Here is a 23,832-nt window from a genome sequence, read left to right as displayed (position 1 = left end):
GGCTGTAAAACACACCAATTTTTGACTCTCAAACTAGTGAAAATGCAGACTGGTTGATTGAAAAAAAACCCAAAACAAAACAAAAGGACAACATCATTGGCACCAGTGCCTGTTAAAAGATTGAAAACACGTGTTGCACTCGTCACTAACTGGCTGTAGTGACCCCTGTTATAAATAGTTTTGATTAGTTTCATTTGTGTCTGAACGTCAGTTTATTATGCAGTACTGATTTCTGCTCCTGGGCCCATGTAGGCACCTCAGCCTGTCCTCGTGGCCGATTCTACTGCACCAATCTGGGTTTCCGCCCACACTACATCCCGTCATCGCGAGTCAATGATGGCATCTGTGGTAAGGCTTTTTATATTACCTTATAAAGGAGATTTGACTTTTCTTGAGAGGAGGCTTTAATAACCTTACTCTACAAAACCTTTTTGAAGTGAGGCAATGGATTAACAATGTTTTTCTGCCTTAGCGTTTTTCAAGGACAACAAGGGCGACACTCAAAGCGCCATAATGATGAACAAGTTTATTCTTGCAGAAAATGAATAGTTGTTTGTTCAGGATTGTTGGTGGAATGGTTTGATGCTGAATGTGCTCTAACAGCTTATGCACTTCATACGTAGGTAGTTTTGAGGGTTTTTATCAAAATAAGTTCTCATTTCATTGGGTAAGAAGTTGTCCTGTTTGCTTTTCCCAGTTTGTGTGTTTTTGCAGACGTGTTTTACATGATGTCAGAAAAGTGACCTGTTGGTATAGCTACACACGGTCACTCCACAACAACCTGGCTTTTTTACCTCAAGGCTTTTCTCCATTCTTTCTGATAAAGTCTGCCACACCCAATGCATAATCAGATAGTTTTTCAGCCCCCCCTTTTCTCATCCACGTTTGTTCTCCAGTAGCTCTCTGGTTTGGATAAAATCAATACATCCCGCTGTCGACATCTCCTCTGTCACCAGCGCTTTCAGGAGCATTAGACAGCATGCAACCATCTTGGGTTTAAAAAAAAAAAACTGAAAGACTGAAGAATGAAAGAGTAGTCGGGGAATATTTCTCAAAGTCTCTCCTCCCTCCTTTTTTTTTCTACTCCCACTTGTCTTCTAATACCTCCCCTGCCTTGAACGGAGCCACTTAATCGCTAATACATCTTCTCTTTTCCTCTTCGACTGGTTGTCGAGAGATTTCCATTGGCTTCCTTTTTCTGGGCTGTAATGCTCTTGTTCTAGCGGTCACCAATGGGGTTCTTGGATAATTGAGAAATTTCACACTGTGCCCACTCTCTTGGGTGATACATCTGAGTAAAAACCAGATCTGAGCACTTACAAAACACCATGCAGTTTATCTTATAAGTGGCTGATCTCACGAGGCCTCATCTGAACCAGAGAGAGATATCATGTAGACACAAGATCTAATCTTCATCTTTCAAGGATGAAAAGTGACAGGCTAGATCAACAGTATCCGTACTAAAGAGAATAAACATTTGTGTTCGTTTTGTGCCATCACTGGATCATTTTAAAGATATTTTAATTTAGGCTGCATTAACGATTATTTCATATTCATTATGTTTTGCCTATAAAATGTCATAAAATACAAGAAAATGTCTTCAAATGTCTTGTTTTTTCCAACCAAAACGAACATCTAACAGTTGCAGATTAATGTTCTTCTCTTTGAATAATTCAGTTTATGTGACAAAATAAAACAATGTGCTGTTTGTCAGAAATCAAAGGCTCTAGTAGTCAAAAAAGTACCTCAAAATGAATTATTCATAATTGATGATTATGTGTTTTTATTTCTTTTTAACTTTACTCTGTCTTTATTTGTACGGTCCAAATCATGTATCGACCACAGCATACGTGTTTAGAATAAAGACATATTGTTCACCTCTCCTTGTTGATATGTTGTATGCTCCTCTGTTCTCCTCTATGTGCATTGGATTGGTTTTTCTCCTGTGTTTCTTGCCAGATTGCTGCGACGCCTCAGATGAATACAACAGCCACGCTCACTGCCAGAACTCTTGCTGGTCAGTTGAATGAAAACTGAGATTCAATATTTATAAAAATAACACATGCAGATTTTTAATCAACTGAGGGTATAAGGCCTATTTATTGCTATAAGAATCTTGAATGCGAAAAAGACTTTTAGCCAGTCTATTCTATATGGGAAATATATCAAACAGTGCATTTTGGGGGGAAATTTGATAAAAAAAAATGCAGATTTTCTTTTATCCATGTGTTAAAATGATGCCATATATCATAGCAACAGTGTGATAGACTGTTCAATTTAGCTGCAACCATGTGATAGTGACTCATTCATTGTGCCACCAGGGGGCATGGTGTCACTATGATTGAACACTTGATAGTTCAGACTTTCTCTTGCAATGTATATGCATCACAAAATTGCTTTGAAGAGTTCATCCATGATAAAGACAGATCTGACTCACCATCGCATTACAACCCCCCTCCAATTGTAAATTGTACAGAGGCGATTTTCACGCAGATAATGTAGTTCCTACTGGATATGAATTACATACTGCATAGATGTTAGGTCTGTGAAAATATTGATACCAACTCAGACCTTGCTGGGTCATATTTACCACCTTCTCTGAGCTACACTGCAAAGACTTGACCATACTTTGATGCTGTGTAAATGTAACTTCTAAGACAGTAACCCACTTCTTTTGTTGACAGTCCTCTATTATTTCATTCACTGCCATTCGCCTCAAAACCGCATACAAGCAGAGTATATCTCATTATGTTTTCACAAGGTCCACACTCATATTGTGTTTGCCCGACTTCAAAAACAATTTAGTTCAGCCACAGAGCATCAGCCCCCATCTTATTTACTCTTCTATTTTCCCATTTGGATTCCTGCTGCATTGTGGGCCCTTAAAAAATTGGATTGCGCCAAGTCGGTGACCATAGCAGGGGTGGCCCATGTTTTCTCAGTAATGATGGGACTGTGCATCCTCTCTCTCCCTCTCCCACTCGCTCTCTCTCCTCCAGGAATCTGGGACAGAGAGAAAGAGAGTATGTGGAGGGCCAGATGAGGACCTTGGACGAGGGTTTGCGACTCAAGCAGCAACTGATTGAGGAGGGAGTGCTGCTCTGGAGGGAGAAACAGGTACACTGTATTCTGCTAAAGTAACTACTACCTTATGGCATGTAGTAGTAACAGAGGACAGTCATCAGGGCTTTTCCCTCAGAAGTTTTTTTCCTGTTCCTGTTGTTTGACAACCAATGACGTTCACCCATAGGTTTTTGACTGCTGTTCAAACTGTGCTTAGTTTGACCTCCACAACATATACACAGGAATCATTAAGCGGTCTATATATAGTGTATGGCGGCCTATATATTTCAACTTAATCCCTGGATCAGGAGAAAACAGGTGACCTTACATTGTTGCCAAACGGAGACATCACAAGTTTGATGTGTAAGTAGCGTAAACCTGCCACAATGCAAATGGTTAAATGAATATGTAGCACTTTTCCACACTAAAAACAAAACCCCAACTCAGGACATGCACCCTTGATTCCATTTATACTCTATAATAATTGAACCCTTTTATACAACATAAGATCAGTAATTCTAAAAACCTCTAAATGTACGATAATGTCCAATAATTTCATTGAAATGATATGGAACTGATTTCGGAGTAGTTTGATCATTCATCCTATGTTAACTATGTCAATAATGTATTAGGGAAAACACCTCTGCTGAGATCTTGAGAGACAGCCTCTTTCGCAACTTATGACTTCTTTCAACCTCTCTCATCTCTTTATGACTGTATTTTCACAGTGGTATTGTGTAGAGCCCGACCACTATATCAGTCAGCTGATATTATCAGCCGATATTGGCCTATCACAGATATTTCAGTATCAGTGAATATGTTGTCCAATATGTGCTGACATATATATATGTGTGTATACACACACACACACACACACATATGTATGTATGTATATATATTTAAGTTATATAGGCATGTATATTTGATCCTTTTTCTTTATTCAAGTTTAATATATACGTACATAGTATGTTTTTTTGGTGTGTTTTTTTATTTATAGTTATTTATAATTATTAAATTCCCAGTGGATTTTACTATTTCAGTGCACTGATGTCATTTTATACAATAAAGTTTATTGTTTAACTGTAAAATATCATGCCTCCCTTACATATCTTTGTCACAAGTTTTTGATAACCACATTTGAGGGATCATTGCAAAAAATGTGCATCTATGTATATATTCTGTATATATATATAAGATCATCAGATGATATATCAATAATGGAATTTTTTTACTCCCTAATATTGTTATCGGCATTGGCCCCAAAAATCCAGTATCAGTTGGGCCTAGTATTGTGTAAATGTCAAACCTTTTGGTTTGGTATAGTTAATGGCCCAAAAATACAGGGCTGCAACTAAAAATTAATTCCTTGATTAATTGATTCATTGTTTTGTCTATAATTTATAATATCCTAAGGTGATGTTTTCTAATATCTTGCTTTGTCTGACCAACAATCCAAAGATAATCAGTTCACTATCATGTATGACACAAAAAAGCTTAAAAACCCCACATTTGAGAAGCAAACAGCAAATGTTTGGCATTTTTCATTAAAAATGAGTATTTGAATATCAAAATAGTTGCCGATTTATTTTCTGTTGATTGACTAATTGATTATTCAAATTATGCTACAAAAATGATGTATCTGTAACCTATGTGCTGACAGTGACAGTGATAGTGTCATGCAGCATGCACAGTGGACTAGTGGGAGATGTACAATAGTTTGTTCTGAAATGTAATAATTATGCAGACTTTATAAGATTATTTGGGTGCAGTTTCATTGCAACTACCTGGGTTTGAATTTGACCAGGAGACTTTGCTACTTCTCATTTTTCTCTCTCTTCTCTGTCTTGTGTTGTTGACAGCAACCAATCAGAATACCCCTAAAATTATCATGAAAATGTACCAGTATGCTTCTTTTCTAGCTGTTGTGTGAAGATATAGTTTCAATTATTCTCAATAGATTTAATTAACTTTTCACCTTGGCTACTTGTGCACTAGTGTTATTACTTTGCTTTCTCACTAACGTACTTGATTGATATGGATGTTGAGGTTAATTTACTTCTATATGTGCTGTGCTTTGAAAATTTATTTTTTTTTGAGAATATTTTTAAATTGCTGTTTTAAACATAAATAGACATGGGACAAAGAGAAAAAGGAATTATAAAAGTAAAACAAATAAATACAGTGTGAACCATATCATATTATCCCGTTAATTGCACCCACACCAACCCTCCCCTCACACTCCTCCAGGCAAAACAATACAGACTACTGGTAACATAGAATTTATGGATATATATATATACATAGATACATAGATATACTATATCTAATAAATGCATGTCAGTTTTAATGTTATGTTAATGCTATTTTGTTTCATCTCTTACATCTCTATACATGAATTGTCCTTCTTAGGGTTCAGAATGATCCATATCTGCCAACGAAACTCCTGTCTCTTCCCTTTTAATCTCATATTTCCTTAAATGCTTCCTGTTTGTTTTTCAGTATATATGTTATATTTTCTAATGCCATACAAGACGCCATCTCCTTGATCCACTAGATGGTTTATTTCAACTTTTCCAGTTAAGGGCTATCAGCCTCTTTGCTTGCAAAATACACATGTTGATTAGCACATATTGGCCCTCTTTTATATTTGGGTCCGTAGGGTATAAATTCATAATAAATGCTTTAAATACTCTGGACTAATTCCAAAAATGTTTGTCCCCATTAGTCACTTAGACCCCAACTGATGGGAAAATAAGTTGAAAAATACCAGAATTACCCTTTAAGGACCTTTCCCTTGAGAGAGACATTTTCTAATTTTGAGAGAAGCACATTACAAAAATAAATCCAAAATATAATACACACATAACCCTTAACAAAACCCATTAAGTCCCTTAATATGTCTGTTCCCCTCAGACAATATAACCCCCCTCTGATTACACAACTTCTGGCTACAGCAGGTACTGGAAGGAATTAGTCTTGTAACTCTGACTGGCTAGAAAAAGTTATCCCAATTAACCTTTAACTGGGATGTCTCTTAAACCTCATATGGTATATATAAAAAAAACCTCAGGAAAATTAACAAAAGAGAAAGAAAGAAAAAAGAAGGACAAAAAGTATATGAGCTGTAACAAATATTTCTATTGGCACTCCTTAGTCTTTTTAAATCCAAACAAAATTCATACATCGATCCATTCTGGCGTGTTATACTTAAATTAAGTCCACAGTCTTCTGCAAAACATATTACCTATCATAACTGTGCAAGAGTTTTTAAATTAAACCATTTTATATTTAACCCAGGCAGAAGGGAAAAAAATATCAGTTCATTCAAACATAAGAAAAGTTCCCTATCTGGGAATAATTGTCCCACAGCACAGATATAGCTGGTTTTATCCATTTAAGAATAGAGTCACTAATGCAAATAGTAACATGTCTCTCCACATAGAAAACCAAGAATCCATTCCGCCTGCAAATATTGAACCATACTGATGATCCCAAGAAAGTGTTGAAAAAGCCTAGATTCATTCCTCCCGTATTAGTTTTGCGGCCCTCTGTATGATCCGACCAGCTGGGGGAAAAAAGAAAATATCAAAGAAAGAGAATAGAGAAATGTTGGTCTAAATGAGCAGCTTGTGCTCTATGATACTGCTTTGACCATACACGTTCACGGCACCTGCTGCTACAGGTGTCTGCTGTGCGGTTTCCAACACCGACCTTAGCTGGCTATGCAGTTAGTTTTTACCTTGTCAACATAAGATGTTGACTGTTTTCTAGGTCTGAGAACTGTTATAAAGCATTTCAGCCATTTACTCTACTTGTATCACTGTTTATTAGTGTGTGCCATTTTATAATTTCTCCCCTTAGCCATTAAGATTGAGAATAGTTTCTTGTCCTCCCATTTCAGCGTAGCAAACATACATGTAGATTATAGTTATATTCAAAATGTATCGTGTCTCAATTCCAGTTTGTGCCGTCATCTGTAACCTGTAAACATCATCATACTCTTCTCCTGCTATGAACTTTGCATTTTATTGTATCTCTCAAGGATTTCAGCTGTAATTGTGCTTCATTTACAATCACTCGAAAGCAGTAAGCAGTAAATAGTTGGGGGTATGTCAGCACAAGTAAACAAGTACCTGAGTGATGAAACCCATTTTGAATCAACATGGTCCTTTACAAAGCTTCAAGATAAGCAGACACTACTTCACAGTTCTTCCTCGGCTCTCCACTTGCACATTTAGTTCAACAAGCACTAGGCCAAATTAGAAACTGGAGCCCTGGAGTTTGGTGCAAATTAAATTGGTAAGTTTTGCAGCTGATGGTCTCTTTAAATGTTTGTAAGGTATATTTTCCAGTTCAGTGGACTCATTACTTAATGCATCATTGTGCTTTAGGAACTACAAGTAGCCCTTCCTCCATTGTTTGATGGTCAAGTGTGGCTCATATACCACATGTTGCAAGATAACTTTGCATTAGTAATAGAAAACTGAACATTGCAAGACCAGAGTATTGTTCATGTAGTTATGGTTATTGAAAATATTTAGTTGGGATTCTGATGGACTCATCGGCAACCAAAAAATGTTGCAACTGCACATTTTACACCTCTGGTTGCCCTCAATTCCTTGTGTTATTTTGTACATTGACTTTGTGGGAAATAATTTTATTTCAAGTTATTTCTAAGCACTTTGTTGCAATGTGTGTATGTGTAGAAAATGCATTTCAAGAATGTTAAGCTTGGCTCAAACATGTATGGCTTGTATTGGAAGATACAGTTAAAAAGATACCACTGATTTGACAACAGGAATTTTGACTGAAGGCCACTTTTGTCATACACACACATTTACACATGCCTGATTTGCCAGCTGATGGTCTCTGAGTGTGTACTCTGCACTCTTCTTTTCTGTTCTGTTCTCTTTTTTTTTTCCATGTTCTTTTCTGTGGCGGCTGATTGACAGATCGAGGCTGAAGTGTCACCCAGCGCTCGGAGCCCCGCCGCACATTGTGATCCTCTTCTCTCAGTGCGTCTCTGTTGATATGGCAGGGTTACCTCAGGGGCCTCGTCTCGGAAACCTTAAACAATGACTCGAGAGTGAACTCTTCCTGTGGTTCAAGGGTTAAAGAAGAATCTGCTGTTAAAGAAACGCTACCCTAGAAAACTTTTTAATCACATTAGAAGAATTTACACAATGAAAGCTGAGTGTAGCATGTCAGCACTATGTGCCCTAGAACCAGCAGAAGTAGGAATGCTGCTGTTAATTGAATACAAATTGGTATTCAATAAAATCCTCTTTTCAGAGGTTTGTGATTATTTTTCTGTTGATTGCCCTGCTCTAAGAGTACATTTTATAGCAGGATGTAGTGTGCAGTATTTGTTAGTCCTCAGTCCTTTTAAAAATGTTTTTTTCCCTACTTAACATAGCTTAGTCTGAACTGTGTCAGAATGACAGAGGATATTAGAGTGACTTCCTGTCCAAACTGACGATGTACAGCCTAATTATTTCCAATTGACAGTGTAATTTATGTACTGATGGTGTACCAGTACAATATGTCGAAATATATACATGTAGGTACAAGTGAACAAAATGTTAAGTGAGAGAATAACCATCTGTGAATTTAAGAATTCATACTGTAGGTAATTTTTAACTACCTATTCTAATTTTAGTAGTCTGAGTCTTAATAGTCTGAGCTAATCTGAAGTGTTACCCCAAACCATATTACTTTGTAAGAGTTTAAAAAGTGCCAAACACTCCATAAACAAACAAAAACCCCAAAGCAAATTACTAAAATGTACTTACTTCATAATGCCATTGTTCCAAATTACACTTTTTATTTCATAATGTCACTTGTAATGAGAGTGGTCATCAGTGCCCTCACCCTCCCAGCGGGCTAACCAACTGCCGGCAAAGCTAGCTAGCACAATTTTGCTATAACTACCCAAGAAAGACTCTGAGTCCAAAATCACTCGATTTACCATATAATGCACCTTTAGAAACACTGAATCAACCAGCTAGCAGCTGTACTTAAACGCTGAGCAATATATCCAAGCTAGTTACCTGGCTAGTTGGGTAGCATATGTAGCCTTGTTAAGCTAAAGAAAAGGGGAGGTAAGTTATTGTACTGTACTGCTAACTATTATGAAAATGAAACCATACGTTTGAAAAAGGACACTTTGAAATTAAAATTTCTGTAATGAAATGAAAATGAATGACATTTCACAGTAATGACTTTAGATTGCATAACAATTAACTGTATTTAAATTCTTTAATAATTTCACAAATTAATGGTTTCATTTATATTTTATACTCTTTATTCATTCATATGATTATTTAGATTATAATGTCTTATTTGTTTAACATTTAACACTCCATATTGACATGGTGGAGGAACTTTTTTACATGTTTGGTGTTATTCACAAGTAAATATGTTCCTGTACACTCAAAATGGAGCCCATAAATCACTGCAGCAAACTAAGCAAGCAGCATGGCCTAGAAAGGTAGCCATCCCTATCCGAACCAAGCAGAATCCATCACTGCATTATGGGAGTCTCTGAGGAGAGATTGGAAGGCAGTATTGACACACACACACACACACACACACACACACACAAACACACGCACGCAAACAAAAAATAAGAACTGCTGCTCTCTCATATTAATTGGTCCATTACAGAGAGTGATGATAGGTTATGCTTGGTTGTCAAAAGCTGTCGTTTTTGGTGAGACAGCAACACCTCCTGACGCAAGTGACTTAAATAGTCCATTGTGCAGGCCCGACTGCTGTCGTACAAGTTTTTGTAAATATATGAGCTGGTTGTGGTCTGGAGGTAGATATATTGATGCATTAAGAAAGATGGGGAAAGACGAGGAGAGAAAAATGGAGATTTGGTCCTAAAAATGCATTGATTCACAATTTTCTCAATATAATTTTAAAATGATCCTCTTGTTAACAATTTGATTGTTTCACTATCTTTTTATGTTGTGTTCCTCAAATAAGAAATATATAATCATGTCTATGTATAAAATAATACAATGGTTTGGATAATCTCTTTTGAATGAGATTGCATAACATACAAGTTGTACCTGTAGCAGATGAAAATGCTCTACTCTGAAAACTCCTGAGCTGACCTTCAAGCATGAAAGAAAAAAATAACACACACAGTATATTCATGTAGAGATATACAAAAGTCATTATATATTGTTTAAGTATATGTTTATTTTGTAGATGAGCACCCCTTGAAAAATCTCATTTTTGCTGAGCTCCAGTGGTTTAACTTCTCACCTTGCCGCAGTGATGTACAGGTGTGCTCAAGACCCTGTGACATCACTGTTGGGTGTGGTTACAGATGCAACAAAGCACACTTGGAAATTTCAACCAGCGAGGGCAGTGAAACACTGCTTGTCAGTATACTCTTTAAATGATGAGAATGCAGCGATGAGTGTTGGCTGGCAGATGTTGATTTTTATATGAATGTGTGTTTGAATGACGACAAATCAGACATTTTCCAGATTTAAGATCATATTTTAAATTGTGTTTTTGTGTCAGATCTGTGCCACAAATAAGGAATATGAGGATCAAATATAAGGAAAACATGGATTTGGCCAGTTACTTCAGACACTAACTAACTAATTTATTGGTATGAAAGTTTCCATCAGCTGGCAGCTGTAATGTTTGCCACGTCATGCTGATTTTAAGCCTTGTGTTTGTCTCTCTCCAGGCCCAGCTTAGAGAGCTTCAGCAGGCGGCTGAGGACCTTCAGATCAAATTAGAGGAACACAGAAGGAAGAAACACGAGGCTGACAGACTCAAAGAAGAAACATTAAAGGCATTGGAAGCAGGGGACAGTGGTAAGTGTAATGCCACCTTTAACCTGCCATGATTTGGTTAGAGTCCTTTCAGAGCAATTTGATCAATCGACAGGATTGCTACAGTTTGCAGATATAGTTAGGTCATTGTTACAGCTACCACAGGGCATCTTCCATTTCATTTCAGCTTGGCCTTACATTGAACAAAAGTGAATTGACCTTAGCACCTTAGGCCAGATGGTCAGGATGACAAATGGTAGAACATCCGAAACAGCTGGAAGGGTTAAATACAGATGCCTGTGCCATTGAAATAAATGAACTAGGAGAGGAGTGCTGAGCAACAGCATATTACAGTCCCACAGCTCTCCTTTTTACGTTCCTCAAACCTTCAGAGAGATGTTGCTTATGACTCACAGGAAAATTCCCTTATTGCTCCAAGCACAAGCTGCCTCGGCATTTAAGTGACGTTCAGACTTGCGTAGGTGAATGTACAAGAAGTTGTGGGGCTGGATGGGAAATGGGCTCAGTCATTTTTGCACTGAAATCCATAAGGATTTAGAATCATAACGGCAAGGGATAGAGATTGGTGGGGTTAATTTAGTTAAAGTTTCAGATTTTTTGATTGCTGCTGAGTCCTAAATAATCATAGAAAACCTGGAAAAATACACACCTCTCACATAAATGGGGAAACTTACACACAATCCATGTGTTTTGTCATTTTAAAAGTGTAACATCGTGTTGTTTTCTTGTCAATACATGAAACAAAATGCATCAAACAACACATTTATTCAGAATAATGTCATTTGTCTACTTTTTAATACTTTACCGACATCTTCTTCACGATCTTCTGTTATGTTGCGAAGCCTCGGCAATTGATTATCTGTCTTGTGTCAAACTGCCCCTCAAGTAAAAGTCTTGATTGCAATAAAGGTCACTTGACTTTGGTCGTTCCGCTGAGCATGCATCCATCATGCTTCTCACAGTGTGAGCTGACCTTTGCCAGGCGTCACTGGCCCCCCATGCTCCTGAGCCTGTCATCCTTTAGTTCCATTACTGTTCATCTTCAGGGCGTAACAACCATCAATTTTCATTTCGGTGGTAGCGTTGGCATGTCTCGTCCATGTTGGCTATCCATCTAGGCTTTTATTATGCACTTCTAATGACAATTTGTGTGTGTGGGTGTGTGTGTGGGGTAGCTTCTGGTGTAGAAGTTGAGGGGAAGTTTCAGTGACTTAAAGGATAGTGTACTTATCAAGGCTTTTGCCTGCTTGCAACCTATGACATTACATGTTGATTAATACTTGAATTTTAGCGAATAAGCACAATCAATCTGCCAACAGTATAACTCGGCAAACACTTTATGGCTCCCCGATGGGCCTTACTGTTTTTGTTGGGGGTGGTGAGCTGATAAGGCTTTCATTTTGATTTCTTTCCCAGTGTTAAAACACGCACACAGTAAAGCTGAGATTGAACAAGTGTACTAATGATCAAGGAGGTAATGTTCCAAATCTGTAACTTTTATATTTGATGGGATTTTCAGTGTGACTTGGCTCTGAGCTTGTTTTTTAAATACTTTTTCAGAAGAGTAACCTAAGCTGTTGTGAATTTACTGCCCTTTTTAAATAGCCATTTCTCCTGATAAAGTGCTGAGCAGCAGTTACACTACAGTTTAAAATCGTTTCTTACCAGTCATATTTTATAATTGTTGGTGCTACATTTCAAATTTACAGTTGGTTGACAACCAGCTTTAATTTCCATCCTTCGAAAGCAGCCTGGATCGTAATAAAGCTGCTCAAAACTCTCAAAATATTATGAAGTGCATGGCCACAATTGCCCCCCTGTCATCATAACTCCTCAGCATCATATAATTTTGCTATCATGTCCTGTCAACTAAATGTCAGACAAGAGGACCAACAATTAAGAGGTTATAACTTCCTTTAGACCTCTTTTCACCACTTATGCACTGACTAATACATGTGCACGTTGTATACACGTGTCCTAACTTGGGTACAAAACACATTATTTGTTGAAACTTTAAAACAAGTGCCCTAAACTACACAGGGTACCCATGAGGACAAACATTGTGTTTTTTCAATTAAAAATAGGAACATCTCAACAGAGGAAGACATTATTTTCACGAACGTCTCCTCTTTCCCTTTATGACCTGTCAATAGCCTGTGTCAAAATAGGAATGAAAAGCCAGAAGAACAAGCAGCTGAGCCTGCAAAGTAGAACTTAACAGTCGTTCCCTTTACTGCTGCTGTCGCTCAAACATGTCTCCAGGGCTTCACACACAGTTATTGAGAAGTTTTAAAGGGCCTGGTTATTTGTACCCTCAAAGAAAATGGGTTTCTCATGGCACATTGTGTGTGGTACAATGAAAAAATAATTGCAGCACTTTTTGGGAGTGGGTGATATTAGATATTCTAAGTTTGAGTTACTCAGTTTTATTAAACATAAGAGAATAACATTTCAAGAGTTTTTTTTTTCTTTTTTAGTATAAATACTGTATATGCTGTGAGATTCTGAGAAGGTTTAATTTCTTGCTAAACTCAGACCTTTTACTGTTCAGATGAAGTGTTGGAGAACTGTAGTTCTTTCAAAACTCCAACGCTAATGTGATACCTTCACACAATCCCATAAATCATGCACATAGACTGTGATATTACTTTGTTAGAATACATGAGTATTACATATTGTTTTCACAAATTGATAGGGCCCATTATTGAGCAGTATTTACAATTTTTGAACATTTGCGAAACAAACATGAGGTAAATCCTCACTGCTTGTCAGTGAGGACACTGATCATGTGTGCTTATTTTTGAAAAATGCCTCCTTAATGCCATCCAGGATAAGCTTTGGGTTCATATTGAGGTCTCCTCCTTCTCTAATGATGTTTATTTGATATGATGGCCTCATATAGAGATATTCTGTATTTTATGTAAGTTACTCTCTTTGAACGTTAATGGCACGTCCCAATATGCAAAGCTACGCTGTCTTGGAGTTCACCCACAGTTTGAGGGGATTTCCTCAAGTTCATTGGTAATCCAGTGGTTGACCTGATTTCAATAGCAGATCATCATGCATTCATGCAGACCACCTCCCTGCTACTCATGTTTTCCAAATGTACATGAATGCAGTTAGACACCTTACAGCATAAATGAGATGGCAGGATGCCTCAACAATCAAAACATCTTGTTTTGCTGTAAATATATCACGCCATATGCACGTTTTCATTGAATCCTGCAGCTTTATCATTGAAGACCTTTTCAGTTTAAATAGTTATTTAGCTTTCTTAAATATAATTTTTTATGAACATAATGTGGGTAATGTTGAATCGACCATTACACAATTATTCCAAATACTGTATGGCCATAATTCTATCAATTTAAATTTGCGAATCATACAATTTAAATTCTAATTACATCCATAATTGACATAATTTTATTAGAATTATTATGATGATTCTACAGTATTCACAATTAACTCTTAATGTATCTTAAAGTTTAAAGATTGGTTGGTTTTTTTCAACAGAATGATTAAACAATGTCATATTCAGAGTCATATTCAAGCATATGTTTCTGCAGCAGGGGTAGACCCTTGCTGGAGTGTTTTCTTCATCACAAATTTGAAGCGTCAGGTATTCAGATATGTTGTTTTCATTTGTGCAGGTTGCCCACCTCATTTTGAATAATTTCTGTCTTGAACTATTCATAAAACCCCAGTGAAGCACAAGAAAAACACCTTGTTCTTATCAGACTGTATTATAAGACTGACCTGAAAATCTTGATTCACAAATAAGGAAAACAGATGTGGGTTCATTTGATATAAGAAGGTGTGGCACTTCAAGTAAGTCCTCATAGAATAACAAAAGCTTCTTTGTTCCCCTGCTGTACCTTAGATGAGAGACCATTATTGTTTGTGAGGGAGATGATTATTGTTTTTACCTTATTAAAGTCATTTGGTTAATTATCAGAGAGGGCCGAGATGCATAGAAATATTTCAAAAGAAAGCACAAATTGCAGAAAATAAGACACAATAAGGCATAGACCAAATTTACACCTACTAACATGCGATTTGGATATGCTATCTGGATAATGACATCTAATCACAGCCCTCCACATTTAGCCTCATATTAAGACCATTCTTGTTATCTCGATTTTTCCTGCATTGTGATTGGATCTCAGTGTTTTAGTTAATGTTGTCAATGAAACCAATTTGTTTTCCACCCCTATTTTACCATCTGTTTGTTGACATCTTCATAAATTGAGAAAATTCTATAACAAATCCTGGCAGTCTCTGTCCTTGAGGTCACATTAACCCTGCTAGTGAGCGTCAAATAGGTTTTACAGTATGTTACTACCCCCTCTCTTAAAACACAGATCTGCCTATCTGCTAAACTTGCATATACTATTGGCACTCACTGGCATGCTTAAAGACAGGACTCACACCAATATGTTTTAATAAAAAGCTGCTATATAGTGGGCTGAAGTTATAGTCAAAACACATTTAAAATTTTCTAGTAAAACATAACCAATTCCTTTAATGAGGGATCTGTGTTCATTTTGTGATGGGTTGTCAAAAATATATGAAGATAATCCCAATTACCAAATGTATTACTGATCTTGGAGTAGTTATTAAGTTGACTTCTTAATAAGTTTAAATATTATTCATAGAATAATATTTAAACCTCAGAGGCACACTTGTTCCTAAAAGAAATAATTAAAAAATTAACAGAATAGTTCAGGGCCAATTATGTGGTAAAACTGAAATTTATATCATTACAGATACTTTGAACATCTATGTGGATTATATCTCATCATAAAGAATGGATTTGTATATTTGCGTATAGATCTGTACATGGATTATTTTACACAGGGCTACATGTCTATTAAGAAATCTGTAATATGCAGTGAAGACACACAGTATTTGGCTTGTTTTCCAGATTGCCTCTGAGGATTTCAGTAGAAGTTCCCCTGAGGTAACCTAGATAGAACCGATTCCAGTGCCAAACATTTCATGTTCCCACTGCTTTGATATACTCATATTTATCCCTATGATGAGAAAGAAAAAATACATAAATTAGGGACTCCTCAACTGCTCCAAAATGTATGTTTGAATAATTTTCTATTCAAATAAACCACAATGCTTTTCAAATTTGTTTTTTTTTACCTTCCAGGCAGACATTGCTTTCTCTTTCTTTCAGTGTTATGAAAATCAACTTGCAGAGACTTGAAATATGTGTGAGATAGGAAATCCGTCTCAGTGGGAATTATGCAGCTTTTAACTTTTTTTTTTGTATGTTACATTGCTGTTGTACTTGTACATGGTACTGTAGTAAAAACGTGTAGATTGTTCTGAAAAGTCTGCTGGTGTGGTATGGAAGGCTTGTTTGGCAGTCTTGGATGTCAAAGCTTTCTGACAGAGGAGTCTAACCAAAGAGGTCAAGTTCATTACAATATGGGACTCAAAAAAGACTTCATTATTCATATGTACTTAACACCTGAAGTATTCACAGCTTCCTGCCAGCACTTTTAATTGTCTAATTTGTGAAGGCTGTCAGTCATATCAGCTCTACGTTGTTAATGTCCTTGATGTGATTGCTGAGAAAAAGGCATTTGGCTCAGTCGCTATACTCACAACCCAATGAATTAATGAACAAATTTAAATTACTAAGCCATAGGGTTGTCACAATACCAAAATTATGACTTCGATACGATACCTGCATAAATATCTCGATACTGATACTGAAATGATACCAGGCTGTAATCCCTGTGACTGTCTGTTGGCCTCCCAAGCATGACAGCAACCTCTTATCTGAGTTTTATGAATTTATGCTAATTGTTCTTATCATGATAAAATCATTGTACTTGGTGATTTTAATTTTCATGTCAATGATTACACCGATTCAAAGGCTTTGGATTTCTTGGATCTTGTTGCTTGTCTCTATCTTGTTCAGCGTGTACAGAGTGCCACCCACATTCATGGAAATATACTGGACTTAGTTATTACTAGAGGTGTTGATGTTGACATTTCATCCATTGCCAAAGTCCCTGTTTCTGATCATTTTTGTGTCTTTTCAGATCTGGTGAATCCACCACTGTTAGTTGATGACCTTGCTGATGATTTTAATAATAAATTAAGATTCTCATTAGAGACAGTTGCTCCTGCACAAATCAAAATAAGGCGTTTAATTTGCAAATCACCATGGAAAACTGCTGCAGTTTGTCAGCTGAAAAGAAACTGCAAACTACATGTTCACTTTGACATTTTTAAAGATCAATTTATAATCTACAGTAATGCAGTCAGGAAAGAGAGACAAGCCCATTTCTCAAGCATTATTTCATAAAACTAAATTAACCCTAAAGTGCTTTTTTCCACAACTCAACTCTTAAATGCAAAGAATTGACTTCATTTCTTTAAAAGAAAAAATAGTTTCTACTAGAGCCAGAATTGTAAATACAGAAACTCAGACTTTCTGGGATATCCCTGCCCATGGGCCTCCATCTATTATGTCATTGTTTGATTTGATGAAGTAATTAGCAGGATGAAGTCTTCCACTTGTGTTCTAGACCCCATCCCAACCAAGCTGTTCAAATCCTGCTACCATAGCCTCTCCCAAGTAACAACAATATAATAAACTCCTCTCTTAATTTAGGCATCTTCCCCACAGTGTTCAAGACTTCAATGGTAAAACTTCGCCTCAAGAAATCCAATCTAGAATACTCAGAGCTAAACAATTACATACCCATTTCTAGTCTACCTTTCCTTGGTAAACTTTTAGAAAAAATAGTTTTTAATCAACTACTTGTTCATCTAACCAACAACAGCATTTTAGAGAAACTCCAATCTGGTTATCTAGTAAACCACAGCACTGAGACAGCCCTGCTGAAAGTTGTAAATGACCTGAGAATTATTGTGAATTCAAACAGCGTGGCTGTCCTTCTTCTCTTAGACCTCAGTGCAGCATTTGATACAATTGACCACAAAATTTTAATTGACAGACTTGAGAAATGGCTGGGTCTCTCTGACTGTATTTTAACTTGGTTTCAGTCTTATTTAACTGGGTGCTTACGTATCAAAGACTCATGGTATTCCTCAAAGAAATATTCTCAGTCCAATTTAGTTTTCATTATATATGCTCCCATTTGGAAACATTATTAACCATCACCACGTCAATTACCATTTTTATGCTGACGACACACAATTGTACGTCTCTGTATCGCCAAATGACCCCTATGCACTGCATGCTCTCATTGACTGTCTCACTGACGTTAATATATGGATGGGTAAAAACTTTTTAAAATTAAATGAGGAGAAAACTGAATTTCTTTTAATAGGACCCAAAGCAGCAAGAGAAAAACTGCAATCAATGCTTGGTGGTCTTAGCAAACAGATTAAAAGACAATGTATAATGTAAGATAATGTATGGATGGGTAAAAACTTTTTACATTTAATGAGGAGAAAACTGAATTTCTTTTAATAGGACCCAAAGCAGCTAGAGAAAAACTGCAATCAATGCTTAGTGGTCTTAGCAAACAGATTAAAAGACAAGTCACAAACTTGGGAGTGATTTTAGACTTTAATTCTCATTTTAACAAGGTAATTAAAACAACCTTTTTTCATCTCAGAAATATTGCCAGTCAGACCTTTTTTAACAAGAGAGATACTGAAATGCTCATTCATTGGCTTTTATTACTAGCAGTTGATACTATTAATAATTCCCTTTTTCTGGAATACCTAAAAGGTCTATAAGAAAACTAAAGCTATTTCAGAATGCTGCAGCCAGAGTCTTAACTAAAACAAAGAAAATGGATCACATCACCCCACTGTTTACAGTGTTTCTCAGTCACTTTGGTACATTTCTTGAATCATCTTTAATATTTGCAAAACAGAAAGTGTATTTCTCAAAACAATTCATACAAACAGCAGTACACAATGGATTACCTGCAAAAGCCCGTATCTTGCTCAAAATCCTTAGTTTATTTCAATGAACATATTAGTTAGGGCTGGGTGATATGACCAAAATCTCATATCCTGATATAGGTAATTTCATATCCCGATAATGATACCTATCCTGCTGTAGCACATTTTATAGTTGGTCTGTTGGTCCTATGACTAAGGTTTTGATGACAATGGTTGAAAATGCACAAGGCTGCACTTTTTCTGTATGGCATATATCAATTTCAGTAGTACAGTTACACATTACTGTATGTGGGAAATTGATTGCAAGAAATTAGACAGGATTCACATTTATGTTTTTACTGTTTGTACTGTAATTTGTTGACAGACCATGTCATTGTGATACAAAGAAAATTAGGAATGTAAACATAGGAAACACCCCTTAGGCAGAACTGTACATGCAGTGCTGTATGAATTACAGTCTTTCTACACCTCCTGACATTCCTGTCAGGCCACAGAGTCTCATCCACATCACAATGGATATCTTCCCTTGCAATGCAACGCGGAAAGAATTTTTTCGGAATGTCTTATCCAGCCTCTGCAGGCGTCTCCTGTGATGTCCTCACATGCTGCATCCATGGCAGCCAGCAGGGTCATCTGAGTATGTGGCTGGCGATTGTAAACCTTCCACCTCCATGCTGAGTAAAATTGGGTTAAGGAATGGGGAATAGGGTGGGAGGAATTCCATCGGTATTCTGTATTGGGTCGCAAACCATTGCCTGAGAGTGTTTGAGTGATGGAAACTCACATTATCCCAAATTACCACATACTTTGGTAAAACATCTTGAATCAGACCCCTCTCATCATCAGGGATGAGACCCCTGTAGTGGGTGTCAAAGAAGGTGAGGAGATGCTGTGTGCTGTTCCCTATAATGGGAATACGAGTTAGCACACCATGCTCTGAAATAGCAGCACACATAGTGATGTTCCCTGCCTCTTGGATGACATTTCGAACACACCTGTCTTTGGCCAAGTTGAAACCAGCCTCATCCAAGTATATGACGTTGGTTGTGGTTCACTTGGTGGGTTGGTGGTTCACTTGATTCCAGTTCGATTATATGCTATATCCAGAAGATACAAAATTAGTTTTATGAATTACATGTATTTCCATTTTGAACAAGATACAGTTACATCAAATGTATACATATTGCATGTTCTTTTCTACAGCCATAGCAAATGTGTACAGGTCACACGTACTGTACCGTATATCACTATACAATGTTGTACTTCTGACTGTAAAGTACAATTACTGTGTGCACTTAGATGTTTTACCTGTACATACTGGTACTGTAGCTCCTTCACTCTGCCACCATTCCTTTCAAATTGTACATGGGTACAGCTGTTGCATCTGGTGTCTTTTCAGCACCCTGTTGATAGTTGAGACGCTAACATATTGGATGTTTTCAAAGATGTTGTTGTCTTCTATAATGGCACTCTGTATCTCCCTTAGTCTAATGGCATTATTTGCTATGACAATGGTGAAAATAGCCTCCTCCTGTTGAAGTGTGAAAAGGGGCCCTCTGCCACCGCTGTGAGGTAGTCTTGCAGTCTTATGTGGAATAAAGTAATGCAAAACACAAGATAAATAAATAAATAAAGCTAAAGCTAAAGATTGAGTAAGATTTCGAAATATAAATATGTCAAATGTGTCTATGCGTATATACATACATACACTGTATATAGTCTGTATATGTGTGTGTGTGTGCTTGTGTGTTACAGTATATGTACAGGATGCATCTGTATAAATTATATGTATACTATAAAATGCAAGTGGCATACTGCACTTTCTCATTCAACAGAATGAGAAATTGTTTTTATGATGTGCACAAGTGACTAGATGATGCGAAACAACTAGTTTTGAGAATTTCAATTCCGATCCGAGAAATGTACCAAAGCAACTGAGAGAAACGGTAAGACACTAACACTGTCTACCTTTATCTTTTAGAATAGATTTTAAAGTTCTTTCAGGTGTTTACGAAGCTTTAAATAACCTTGCTCCTCCCTACATCAGAGATTTTCTTTCATTTTATGTTCCAGCCAGATCACTAAGGTCCACCACTGCTTCTCTTTTAAATGTTCCTTATGTGTCCCATAAAAGTAGCGGTGAGGCTGCCTCCTGTTTTTATGCCTCTGAACTATGGAACACACTGTCTCTGGTTATTAGAAGCTCTCTCTGTGTTCTTAAAAGGAAATGAAAGACCTTTCTTTTTAATCTGGCTTTCCATTATTATTTGGAGTAATGTTATAGCTTTAGTTGTTAAGTTTTAATCACTGGTTTTTATATCATTTTATCCCTGGTGTTTATTTTATTGACTTTTATTCTACTTTAAGTCTTGCAAAATTGTATTTATTGTTGCCTATTTTGCTTTTATTTATTTTTGTTTGTGTGTGTCGTCTGTGTTGTTTTAATCTTGCTATGTGAAGAACTGTTGGCTGCATGTTTGTATGAAAGGTGCTATATAAATAAAGTTGAGCTGAGTTGATGCACTATCTGAATCATTCTGAAGCTGTAAACCCTCGCTATCAGGATGCACCATTTAGGTTAAAACACTTATTTGCAGATCCTAGCTTTCTATTTAGTGTCTTCTATTTTCCATGAAGTAAAAGTTCAATGTGACGCCTGCAGCCTTTTGATCTATTTCCATCTCAAAGCATTTTTTTCTCCCACAGAAAGAGGTAATTTTCTTGCCTGGAAATATTGCTTATCGTGTATAAAAGAAAGCAAAATGCGTGTTTTGTTAGCCTTGGAGTGCAGAGCCTAGAATAACAAAGAAAGCTCTGTGTGGATAACGTGGTCTGTAGCCCAGGCATAGATTTGCAGTCTCCTGCTGATATGTTCCATTTTCTCTGTTCTCTTTGTGCCTCTCTTATTTTACGAGTGTGCTGTGCTATTGCCAGGGCAACATGGGTGGATGAGTGATGGTGTCCATTAGTAAACATAGCCCCCTATATGTGCCATCGGCCTAAAGAGCCAGTGTCTTGAACCTCCTTTCTCTCTCCTGTTATATATTTTTTTGCCCTCCTACTCTCTCCTCACTTATTTTCCACATTCTTCCCCACTCTTCCTCTTACCTTTTACCACAACGCGCCCGCCCCCACTCTATCTTTTTCTTCCTCTGCCTCTTCCTCTCCTCCCTTCTCCATCTATCCTCCTTATGGTTGTTTTTCATAGCTCCAGCGCCGCAGTAGAGGGAGGGATGAGACCATTTCTCTTCCTCCTTTGTGCACTCATTTTGCGAGACAGAGCGACTAGAGGATGGGTTGAGAATGTCAAGCATTAGGTTGGGAATAGAAGGCTGTTCAAACAAAGAATAGGCCGCTAATATGACAGATGCTGTGTGTATTGCAGAAGAATATTAGCAAATCTTGTTTTTTCCACTTGGCTGAGTAGAGTCAACAACGGGGGTGAAGAATCTGGCTTCCTCCATAGACCTTTGCTACTTCCACTCATATTGTGGGTGACAAGATGTGGTGCACAATCTTGCATCTTTTTAAACTTAAATCCAAAAAAAAAAAAAAAAAAAAACAGCACGGCTTTATAAATATGGATTTAAAGTTCATTTTTTCAAGGCTGAATTCATGAACTGGGATTTTGCTTTTTTTTTTTTTTTACACCCCTACAGCACACACTCAACACAGGCGCTCTACTGTACGCTGGGAAAAAAAAAATGCTAATTTCACAATTAGCTTTTCTGTAATTAGTGCGGAAAGGTAATTGCGGCGGATGTGCAATTAGCATTATGTAAAGTGCTTTTCCCCAGGCTTAGGGGCCAATCAGTTTGCCCCTTTACATTCTTCGTTCTGCTGATGATGTGGGAGATGCTTAGTACTGAACATAAGAGAACTTCCTCTCCCTCCCACTCCAATGAATGTGATTCTCAAAATGAATCAGTTGGGGTCACATGCTCGCTGGAAGTTTTCGCGTCTCCTTTTCATCTGCCCGTGAATATGAATGGAGAAGAGGGAAATCACTGTCATACCAGCCCGTTACAGCACAAAGCCTCCTGATTGCATTCTGGACTCTGACATGCTTTTTTTTTCCTACAGGGAAACCAAATGTTCTTGCACAGCGTGACTGACTCATTGCTTGATTGCCCAAGAACCTCTATCCTCTCCCTCCCGCTCCCCATATTTTTTAAATCCAACTCAGCTCTGTCCTTTTCTCTATCCCTGCCTCTCAGTTTGCATTCAAATGGATTAGTGTTTATAGCAATGATTGGCAATTAAAGAGCCAATCCAAGTAATGTGTGTGTGTGTGTGTAATAAAAAAATATTATCTCTTTGTTATCATGACTCATCATGCTTATAACATGAACAGCTGGAATTGGTTATCTTTTAAAAAATCCAGTAACCCAGATATCATTTTTATTCTTTTTTAGGTCTCCAGCATCAGTACAGCACAATAACCAGCGTTTTCCAGTTACTGGACAGCAATAAAGATGGCAGGTAAATAACATGCTGATTACTTCCTTGTTGATGACTGAAAATCTCGTGACTCCAGTTTTTATGTTCATGTTTTTGCTATGACATTGTTGTCAAGGCCCTACGTATGCTAAGCCATTTTATAGAAACAATGACACCCCTCCAAAATCCATGCATACTATATAAATGTAGTACCATTTAGATTGCTATGAAATGCAACACTAAACAAATACTTAAAGTGTATTTGCTCCAAGTTTGGGCAGTTTAAAAAAAAAAGTACCACATCTAAGCCCCCCCTCTTTTGTTTATTTATTTATTTATTTATATATCTTTCTTTCTTTCTTTTCTAAATATGAAACCCGACTTTCAGCACCTTCCTGTATTACTCCAGGGATGAAGTACTCTTTTATATATATATATGAAATTCCAGCTTGTACAGTGGAGGTGAGGGGTAATTGCCACAAGATTGCAGGATGTGTTCCTCTATCATGGATGTGCCCTGTAAACTTCACATATTTGTTGTGTGCTCTACAAATTTCCTCTTGTGTATTTTGTTTACTTGTGTAAAATTCAATAAAAGTATTCT

The 23,832-nt window shown here is 37.1% G+C and overlaps 1 protein-coding gene across 1 annotated transcript in view; it reads left to right on the top strand.

The window, feature by feature from the left end:
• Positions 1-23,832, top strand: part of LOC137174435 (glucosidase 2 subunit beta-like) — a 139,165-nt gene that overhangs the window by 2,635 nt on the left and 112,698 nt on the right. Inside the window, exons 3-7 of the mRNA XM_067579696.1 lie at positions 253-348; positions 1,960-2,017; positions 3,000-3,117; positions 10,775-10,904; positions 23,204-23,270. Coding sequence (XP_067435797.1) covers positions 253-348; positions 1,960-2,017; positions 3,000-3,117; positions 10,775-10,904; positions 23,204-23,270 — 469 coding nt within the window. The remainder of the gene's footprint in view (positions 1-252; positions 349-1,959; positions 2,018-2,999; positions 3,118-10,774; positions 10,905-23,203; positions 23,271-23,832) is intronic.

Source organism: Thunnus thynnus, chromosome 22 (assembly GCF_963924715.1).
Source record: "Thunnus thynnus chromosome 22, fThuThy2.1, whole genome shotgun sequence".
In the NCBI taxonomy this organism is placed as follows: Eukaryota; Metazoa; Chordata; class Actinopteri; order Scombriformes; family Scombridae; genus Thunnus; species Thunnus thynnus.
Note: the sequence above shows the minus strand (reverse complement) of the source record. Positions and strands in the feature narration are given on the sequence as shown.